Source organism: Rhineura floridana, chromosome 1 (genome assembly GCF_030035675.1).
Source record: "Rhineura floridana isolate rRhiFlo1 chromosome 1, rRhiFlo1.hap2, whole genome shotgun sequence".
Lineage (NCBI taxonomy): Eukaryota > Metazoa > Chordata > Lepidosauria > Squamata > Rhineuridae > Rhineura > Rhineura floridana.
The window spans coordinates 175,756,680-175,767,488 of NC_084480.1; the positions used below are offsets into that span (position 1 = coordinate 175,756,680).

The 10,809-nt window shown below is 40.9% G+C and overlaps 1 protein-coding gene across 1 annotated transcript; it reads right to left on the reverse strand.

The window, feature by feature from the left end:
• Window positions 1-945: 945 nt before the first annotated feature.
• SMIM33 (small integral membrane protein 33) lies at window positions 946-1,329 on the reverse strand. The gene has a single exon (XM_061610445.1). The coding sequence runs from the start codon at window positions 1,327-1,329 to the stop codon at window positions 946-948; it is 384 nt and encodes a 127-aa protein (XP_061466429.1).
• Between the last annotated feature and the right edge of the window lie 9,480 nt (window positions 1,330-10,809).

Sequence of the window (10,809 nt, forward strand, 5' to 3'; positions counted from 1 at the left end):
ACTTCTTATGGAGAGTTATGTGTCATCATAAGAATGCCTGGGCTGGTCCTCAAAAGCCCAATAATAAATCTCTCATGGTGTGTATTATTTCAGGTGTTGTCTGGATTAAGCTTCTGTGTATATTTCCCACCATCTAGTTTATTACACTCCAGATGTCTGTTCAGAATGTCCACTATTTCATCTGGATTAGATAGAAATGTTTGGAAAAAGCCTAGATAATCCATTTCTCTGAGAATTCCTGGAGTTGGACAACTACCACCTACTTGAGCACCTTGCCCATGAAAGGGAGGGTAGTGTTCAATAGAAAAATCACTTCACTCCAGGAAGGACATTTTGAGGAGTGGTCTCACAGCTGCCACCTTCAAAGTGGCTGGGATCACCCTTCCCTCAAGACACCACTATCCACCTAATGAAGCCAGCCAATCATTCCCCCTCAGACAGATATTAACCATGATAGGGAAAAGGTGAATATACAGAGGGTGCACCACACGTTTCCAAGCATACTCTCATCTGTACTGCCAATAGTGTCATCCAAGTTTGAATGGATGTGATTTTATCTGTGAAATGTTTCACAAATGAGTCACAGTAGGCCACCAAGGGCTCTTGTAATCCATCTTGGGGAAGCAGATGGAGAAGATCTCTGGTCACTGGAAGACATTGCATGAACACAATCACAGCAGAGAAGTAATTTTTCTTCATTGCCATCATTGTTCCAAAAGGGTTGTAATGTACACCCTGAGCTTTCCTGTGCCTTGCTATTGTCTCATCACCCTAACTTCCCAGTGAACCAGCAACCCAACTGGGTTTAAACCAGTGGAAAAGAGAGAGGGATTGTGCCAGCTGCCTGAGTCATCTCTGTATACCAGAGGCCAACTAGGGCTTTGCCATGACAGATATAGCTCCCTAGGGGTGGAGAAGAAACCAAAAATTTCACCAGGGGCCTTTTCACAGGTAAGTGATCTCTATAATATTTGGCTCTTCTCTTCCACACTGAGTGTTCAGGCCAGAAGCGTGGTCATTTTCCAGTGTCAGAGCAGATTGCAAGCTGCATTTTCTGTGCAAACCTTGTTTCCTCCAGTATATTAATTGGATCCCATTATCCAAGTCCTGTGGCATAGGTTCATGGTACAGAGTGATCTGGATTGCACGTAGTTGTGGACCATAATGTACTGTTACAATGATGACAATAGCCAAGAGGACAAAAACAGCAACAATGATGAAGATCATGGCAAGGCTATCTCCTTTCCTTGTTACAGATCCTGGGGTGAAGTCAACAAAACTTTGGTCATCATATTGCCTTAGATGATTGTTTGCAACAGAAAAATTCATTGCTGAGCATTAGGAAGGAAGAGTATTCACCTGCAACAAAGAAAAACTGTCTTAAAATGTATGCAATATAACATGGTTTAATGTTAATCGGTTGCTTCAGTTAACTGTATCTGTCAGATGAGTTGCAGGCTCTGCTGCCCTAATTCCCTGGTGCTTTCTGCTAAAACATCTGCCTCATCATACAGCCTTCGCCAACATGGTGTCCTCCACATCTTTTGGACTAAAACTCTCAATAGTCCCACCTAGCACAACTGGTTGGGCAGCAGGTTGATGAAGGCTGCATTAGAAAGAGTTGAATACATTTCAGTAATAAATAAGCTTCTTCACTTTTCAACTGGCTGTTACCATTGCTGGAACATGTTAGATTCTGCCTTAAATCAAAATCTTCATAGCTGTGGTAAAAGCAAGAATGGCAAGATTCAAGGGATATATATGACTAACTGGGACATATATGACTAACTTTAAGTTAAGACCTATCCCAGTCTGTGTTGGAATTGCTTTTAATATTTTTTTAAAAAAACCTTTTCCCCCCCTAAACAATGTTTTTTTAACCCTTTTTATTTAAGATGTTTTTAAAGCTTTTTAAAATAATGTTTTTAAAGTTTTTAAAGTTGTTTTGTTTTAATGTATTTTAAGGTCTGTTTTTATGATGTTTTAAAGTGTTTTTACTGCTTTTGTTTGCCACCCTGGGCTCCTGCCGGGAGGAAGGGCGGGATATAAATTAAATAATCAATTAATAAATAGTATGGAAGCTTCTGAATTACATTTGGACTACTGGCCTTTTCATGTCTAATGGGCCTTTGTGCTCAGAAAGACCTGTAACTATGACTTCTTTACAGAAAGAGATAAAATCTCAACAGCCATATCGGTCCAGCAGACCGAAGATGATGATGATAAAGAAGCAGTTTAATAAACAGGCATCAAGGAAGGGATGACAGGGCCAGAACCTCAAAACCACCAGCAAGCAGGGCCAGAACTAGAGTGGCGCAAGCGGGGCCCTTGTCCCAGGTGCCTGATTCAAGTGAATTCAATAGACCCCTTCCAACTCTATGATTCTATGATTCTGTGATCTTGGAAACTGAACCTGGAAGCGTATCCATGCAAGGCATGTGCTCTGTCACTGACATACAGCCCTATCTTTTCTCATACAAATCCCTAAGACCTTGCAAAGCTTCTTTTCTTTTGATAACTAGACCTTCGGGAAATATAATCACCGGTATGACAAGAAAAATCAGTAAAGGCACTTCCAAAATCTGCTTCTCCCTCCCATCTGATTTTTCTCCATGGAGAAAGTTCTGAACCATCTGGTCATATTTCCAAAGTGGAACCAATGCATTAGGAATCCTCCATTGTTCTGTTTTTTATTTCCAATTTTTATACAGAGACAGTGCATATCACAGTTATGAATTACTTTTGTTCATTCAATTCCCCCCATCCTGTTTCTAATGTGCATATGCACATTAATCAAACTTGTACAAGCAAGCTACTTTTATATGATTCTACCTATGATTGCATCAATATTTTTTTTTGTAGTTTTCACCTGTACATTTGCACATATTGATAAAATATTTTTTTGAAAACACATTCTTCATGCAATAATATGTGCCCTGGAGTAAAAACTGCTGTTTTACACGAAAAAAAATGGTAGCAGATAAAAAATGGACTGAAGGAATGGAAAGCCATGACCATCTATGCATAGTCTGATTCTGGAATATTAGACATTCTCCTAGTCAATCTGGAATTCAGAAAGAGTGCAGGATGAGACAGACCGATTCCACAAGAAAGGAACAGAACAGGGGAAATCTGCGTATCCAAACATAAAAGATACTGGTTTTGTCAGCAAGTGAGGAGGATGTGGCCACAGTAAAGATGAAGGAATGAGTTCATGCAGCAAGTGAGTAATATTTTGTGAAAACAACGGAATAACTGCATCTTACAGAGCTTGGAAAAGTTACTTTTTTGAACTACAACTCCCATCAGCCCAGTCCAGTGGCCATGCTACCTGGGGCTGATGGGAGTTGTAGTTCAAAAAAGTAACTTTTCCATGCTCTGATCTTGTAGCATTATTCTAATGTGGGCTGATCTCCACATCATGGTTTATATGGGAGATAACAGATGGGAAACAGCAGAGTATGTCCCTGCCATATGTCCCTGCCATACGTCCCTCATCCACATCACAGCATGGTCCCATCAAGCCCCACACTCACAGGCATTTAAGAGCAGATTCACTTTACCTGGATTCCTGTAGAAGTGCCTAATCAGCCAGGTGTGACCGATGCATGCGCTGTGCAGTTGTAAAAGTGACGGTCAGGACAAAGCCTTTTAGTACTCAGACTGCCTCTTTCTCTTAGCAGTAGAAAGACTAGAGGCTGATAGCTGGGCGGAGAGAATTGGGCTCAGTTGGGCTCAATCAGAGCCTGGCAGGCAGTTTTGTCATGCCGAGCAAGTCATGAGAACGACCAGCAACAGGTGAGGAGGCAGAGAGAGAGCACTGAGAGTTTAGCTGGACTGGAGTTAACTAAACCAGGATGCAGCTGACTGTAGACGTTGCTCCTCAGGAATCTGACACACACAGTGGTTATATTTGCTTAGAGGAGTGTCTATTTGCCTCCAGTTGCCCTGCAAACATATTTGTAAATAAAGCAACTATTACATTGTCTATATTGCAAAGTCCCCCAGTTTATTAGTCCATGTACACATCAATTGACCTTTTGTGGTTTCCTGGAATAGACAGGGAAGTTGTAACTGCCTGCAAATGTGGCAACTGTATATAGCAAAATAGAATTCTTCACACACACACACAAAGGTTTTTATTGTATTAACAAAACGTTTCAGCTTCCACCTTCATCAGCTGCTAACATACAAATGCTGTTACCAAGGTGGCAGTTATAGAGCTTTGAGGATGGAACGCTCAGAGGGGCTTCATTTGCACAAGCTAAGTAGTGGTGGTACTGTCCTCCAGGTTCAGGCCATGTGGGGCCAATGTGTCCAGAGAGTATATCCAAAAGCTCTCCCTTTTGGTCAATGCTGCTGGATCTGCTGGCATCTCTATCGCTGTGAGGTCACGTTCATATATATTTTTAGGTGATTAACGGTATCCTTATAGGGATCTAGAGCAAGCTTGAGTGAAGTTCTGTTTGTTGCTTTCAGAACTGTCTCAACTATATGAAATTAGCTTTAATTTAATTTAATTTAATTTTAAGTTACAGCAGCTGAATTTTTTTTCTGGAATGTAAAGACACATATAACACATATAACACAGCTGGTGATCTTTCAAACACCTTCTATCACACACTCCAGTCTCACTCCTTACCTCCAGCTTGGCTTCTGAGGAGACTGGCAGTGAGATGGAGTGTTGATAAATATCATGAATATTTTTGTACATATGGGAAAGCTGAAAGAAGATCTGCTCCTTTTCAGCTCAAGGGGCTTAATAAAGAGGCTGTATTTGTGATCAGCGGTGACTGGGAATTTGCATTTCAATCAGAGTAAAACCATAATCTAGAAACCTAGAGATTAAGCTTCCATCTGTGAGGCAAAAGTCAATAATGTGTCATTTGTAAACTCAATAATCCTTTGTTGCTCTCTGCACTTGTGTTTGGTGAATTTTGACACCTTAAAATCGCCACTGAAATGCAATGGTCTGACATAAACCTCATATCACTGCCAAATTAGCTAGCTGGCACCAAGCACTTCTAAATGACAGTCGGAACATCAGTTATTTTTCTGAAGATGAAGGAGCTAAAAATAATTCCTTCATGAGTGTATATTGAAGAAAATGGATTGCAGGCTGTACAATAGCCACTGATGCAGATGAGTGTCAAAATGCACTCAGCAGTTTTGTCCTATACTGTAATTTCTGTAGGGATTTTTATTAAACATTCGTGATGATTTGTGCTCAGGATGCAGTTGGGGCAGTCATATTCAATCTCACTTTCAATACTATTTATGCCTGCAAAGGTTTGGGGGTCTTTGCCCCATTTTTCTTGCTCTAAAGCCCTTCCAGAAAACAATAATATGGTAGAACTGGGGAAGCACAGCGGAACAACTAATAAAGCAGAATAAATCCACTACTCTATTACTAAGTCAAGAACAGAATACACTCGCAATAAAAGTTTTTTGTAAACTGCTTAGAGGCTTTTTTACAATCAATTAGTATATACATGTTGTTAAATAAAATTAAAAAAACAACTGTTTGTAGAAGCCCTAAGATACCACTTTATCTCCCCAGTACTTTCACTACACTTGAGGAACTCAGATGAATATGTCTCAATTTTGAAGAGATTCCAATCCTAGGATAACAGACAACATAACAAAGTTTCTTGCTGTAGCCGACAAAATTACATCACAGTTACTAAATGGAAGATGAGTTCTGAATCAAAATTGTCTGTATTTTTGACTATTTCTGGTTGTTGCATGCATTTTTTACACTCTCATTTTAAATAGAACAATTTGTGTGCATGTATATTGTTTTTCCTGTTATGGTTGTACTGATAATGCTACACTGTATTTGGTGTTTATGGTCTGTAGACCAAATAAGCTGAAATGGACAAATTTGGAACTGTTTTGAGTCATAAATTATTGTTTCAAAGATTGTTTATATATTTGAAATGTATCCATGCCCACAGTGTTTTGTTTAGTTTTGTTTGTATGTTTGTCTATGAATATTCTATTAGCGATAGGGTTGTCAGATCTCCAGTTTTTGTGTGGACACTCCAGTTTTGGGGGGGTCTTCTCCAGGTATCTGGGCGATTCACCTTAATCTCTGGACTCTTAGTTTTCTTTTTTTTTAAATTAAGTTTCTAGGTGGTCTAGTTCAAGATATATACACCAAACTGTCAGCCCCCCCCAAAAAAATTATGTTAGAAGCTGGCTGCTCTAATCCCTGCCCTTTCAGGTTTTTAGCCAATAAGTGAAGTCAGGGTTGTGATTGACAAGATATTTGCTGACCTCCAGGCAAGAGCTAGAACCCATTGCAAATCTTGAAAACAGTTTCCTTTTTCCTGTTTGTCTGCACATCAGAAGTTGAGTGAGTGTATAATATGTTATACTTTTCTAATTATAAGTAGTCAAACAAGTATAAATTTTACTGGGCTGTTGAAGAGGGCAGCTTATTTGTCATATTCATAGCCTGTTTTGAAAACCTTCCTAACATGAAATTTTAATTCATTATCCACTTTTCTGGGAGTAAAGCTGCAATGCTAATCCCACATACCTGAGAGTAAGCCCCATTGAATTCAGCAGGACTTAGTAGACATGTTTGGATTGTGCTGTAAATCAGTGGGACTTCTGAGTGAACATAGCAAAGTATTGTGTTGTCAATCTTTCTCTCCCCCTCCAATTCTTTTTTTAAAAGCAGTTCAGCAGGGTTTACTTGATGTCACTGCTTTTATTTGGTAGGAAACTAATACTGATTTTTAAAAAAAGTTCTGCTATGACCATCTGGTTTTGACAATAAACTATTATATGGAATGTATGTATTTCTACATCTCCAGTGTGTGTATATATGGAATCTTTCCAACAACCCTGTGAGGTAGGGTTGGAAACCATTTGTGCCACAGCATTCTGCACTAACTTCAGCCCCTAGGTCAGGTTGTGCTGCATGGAGATTTCTGTGACATTAGTTGACTGGCTGCGAAGTTTTTTTACTTTTGATTTTTGCATAGGAATGCTGAGTTTTCTGTCTTACTCGTAGGAATCTTGTTGTGGTTGGTATGGTATTGCATTCAGGAAATCATCACTGTCTTTTGTTTTTCTTTTCTATTTGCATTTCATTTACGTCTGGCCTCACTCCCTTACATCCATAAAAACAATAACAGTGGTTCCATGTGCTCAGTTCAACCCCCTTAAACCCACTGGTGATGCACCTTGTTATGCATGATGATTTGTTTTTTGCCCAATAGCGGTCAAAGAGAATTCACATACTGGTACTGAGAAGTGTGGCTTCAATTGCTGTTGTTCCCAAGCTACTGCCTGTGAAGGTAGACCAAACCATGTGTGTTTTCTCTCTGTCAATTATTACTCACTGGAATTGGGCTGGCTGTAAAAGTATGTTTATAGCAGCCCACAAGATAGGCAGGAAAGGGTAGAGAATCTTCTTAACTCTTACTCATTCCCCAAACTTATCTCTGCAGTGAAGGGTGAAGTCTGTGAAGAGGTTTGAAGCAGCCACATTAAAAGACAGACAGGACATTCCAGGCAGGAGGTTGCCAACCCTGCTTTGATATCAATATCTTTGCAGCAGATCCTTAGTCAAGCCTTACCAACAGCACAATCCTAACCATATCTACTCAGAAGTACGTCCTGTTGAGTTCTGTGGGGCTTAGTAAGTGTGTTTAGAATTGCAGCCTTCCGGGGCATCCATCTTTTCTCCAGAGTGCTCCCATCTAACATCTCCATAACACTAGGCTCCCTTCTTCCTACAATGGCCTTCTGGTGACTGGCCTAGCAAGTAGGCTAGATTAAATGTTCCCTACCCAGGCTCCCTAAACAGGTGAGAAGGAATGGACCCAGGATCACCCTCATTTGGCTAAGATTACTATTTTAATTTCCAATCAGAGAATTTTTTTTGTTTGAGTGGTATGCTCCAAGCAACTGTGGTTGATGCGTAACATATCATGCTTAATGACACCACTAGGGCCCACCCTGTTACATCACTCGGCTCACCCCTGAAATCTCAGGGATGTTTCTGACCTGGTAACCCTAATTAGTGAGAGTTTATTCGACTGTGTATACTGCTACATCAACCTTTTGTGTTCCCAGCTTTCCTGTGGCTGGATTCACACTCCTCCAGTATAATCTTTGGAGCCAAGCTGTAGGAGGGGGGGTGGGGGCTTCTGGTGCCAAAGAAAGCCTTCCTTCCAGGGAGAACCCTAGACCTTTTCCGTGCAAAGCTGCGTGTCAATGGAGTCATGCGCATGCGTTCCCATGCACTGCCTGTGAACTTTGGTGACCTTACAACAGCCCTGGTCCTTTAACTTCTGGGCCCAGGAGGGGCAAATGACCCCTTCTCCCCCAAACGATTCCTGAGCTGCTCTTTTGTCCCAATTACAGAGCAGTGCAGGGATAACTTACGAGTAAGCCCACCATGCCGCCTGACAAGATCAGCCACACAAGGCCTTCTCTCAGTCCCGCCAACCAAAGCAGCTAGGTTGGCGGGCACTAGAGAGAAGGCCTTTTCAGTGGCGGCCCCCACCCTCTGGAACTCCCTCCCACAAGATCTTCGGCACATCTCTTCCCTGAATATGTTCCGCAAGGCCTTAAAGACCTGGCTTTTTCAGCAGGCTTTCGGGACATCTGGGGAGGCTTAATATTCTTTTGTTTTAAATGCCTCCTATTATGTATTGTTTGCTCTTATAATTTATATATTTCACTGTATTTTTGTATTGTATTCTGCCATATTTATTGTATGTACGTCGCCTAGAGTGGCCACTGGCCAGATAGGCGACACATAAATTAAATTTATTATTATTATTATTATTATTATTATTATTATTATTATTAAATTTGATGGATGGAATTCTGTGCTGTGCCAGGTTCACCCACACCAGCATAAGCATTCTAAACAGGTAAGATAATGGTATGCTTAATACTCATGTGGTTCCATCTTTTACACATTCCCTGAGAAGTGCAGAATCCACCTACATAGATGTGGCATCTGTATCACTCTGATTAAGTATGAATCAGACCTATGTTTATGCTTTCTGACCTTGGTGCTCTGCTCTCCTACATGCTGGATACACTAGTCAAGGGTGGGGGAGGAGAGCAATGCACATGTTACAGCAGTAGTGGCTGGTGCCCGTTGAGACTGGTTGGACAGAAGGTGGGGAGGCCAGCAGTAGGCAGAGCTAGAGTCAATGTCAAGCTGAGCCAAATCATTCTAGCTTTGTTCCCATGCTCCTGCCTGCTGAGTTCTGCAAGGTCAATATTGAGGCTAAGGAGGAGAATGCTGGCTGGCAATGCCACCCTCTGGACTTGTAAGTGAGAAGGCAGGTAGGTGGCGGCTGGCTGAGGGCAGCCTGAGTTTGATAGGGCAGTGACACATTAGCCCTATCTAACCTGCCTCCACTGTGTCAAAGCACTGAGCTAAAGAATTGCCTATGAACATTTGGGGTGGGCAGAAAAGTTTTCCAACCATAGCTACCCTTCCCTCTATTTGTGTTTCTTCATGACTGCCTATTGCCTCCATCTGCTGCCACTTTGGTATATTTTTTAGAGTTTCATTCTCTTCTAAAAGATGATCCCAGCAGCTCAGCCAATCTGAGTTCATATCATGAATGAGATTATATTATAGCACCCAATTTGCCTACATACTGACACAATGAGAGCCAGTCAAGCAAATCGCTTTGCCCTTCTTCTGAATGGGTCCAGGGGACTGGCAAGCAAATATATTTCCACTGCTAGGGCAACTGGGCCAGTGCTCCCTGTTTTGCTAGAATTCATGAAAATGCCACATTTTCCATAGTGCTTGCTCGGGCTGATGAGGACTGTAGTCCAAAAGCACCAGGTTGGTGAAGTCTGCTTTAAAATGCTCTTGGAAGTGTCCTGGGTATGGGAGTGCATTTTACCAGCTTCAGTTGTTATGCTCTTTTGGTGAGCACCCAAGACTTGTCTCTTTCAGCACGCTATTAAAGATACTTTAATTTTTTACTGCTGCTGTTCCCTGCTTTGATTGTCATTTTCAGTTACAGATTTAAGGCACTGCTCTTTTTTATTATATTTTAGTGATTCCTTCAAATTTTGTATTTCTGTTTACTACAATGAAGAGCTGTTCTTCTTTTAGAAAGGCAGGATGACAAAAATAATCAAATACTGAACCTTGTGTAAAAGGTGTGCCTTTTCTTTTCTTCTCCAGTGTGTGCCACTGTGAAGTTCTCAACGTTGCAAGGCAGGCATTGTTTGCACCATGACATCTGCCTTCATTCACTTGGTCTGTTTACAATGCAGTCAACATTCCAAGAATAAACTTGTGAGTACCGGTAAGGCGCTTTCATTTCCTATTATGATTTTGAAGGAAATCAAAATAAAAAACTCTGATCCACTGAAACATCCAGGCAATTCTCCCTTGCCACCTACTAGCACATTTCCTAGCCTTCTCTTGTTCTAAGCCAGTGTTTCCATATATTATTATTGTTGTTATTATTTAGAGTTATTAGTCAGTTGTTACCTAAAAGGTCTCCAAGTGACTTACATTTAAAAAACATAAATATGTTATACCACTAAAATGCACATAAATCATTTATACCATTAAATTCATATAAAAATAACACTCTCATACAAACACCTACAATGCTTAAACACACAGCATATATATGCCCAAGAGACAGACTGAGAGAGAGGGAGGGAGAGAGGGAGAATCACTGAAGAGCTTTGAGGACTGAGCAGTCTGATGCCAGGGAGAGCAAGTGCCTTGCCCAAGATAATTTTTATACCAAATTTGTTTACCTGAATATCGTGCCTGAGGAAGAGCGCTGGGAAAAT

Excerpts from the sequence above, each read along its gene's own strand:
- SMIM33 (XM_061610445.1), bottom strand. The coding sequence starts at position 1,329 with ATGAATTTTTCTGTTGCAAACAATCATCTAAGGCAATATGATGACCAA.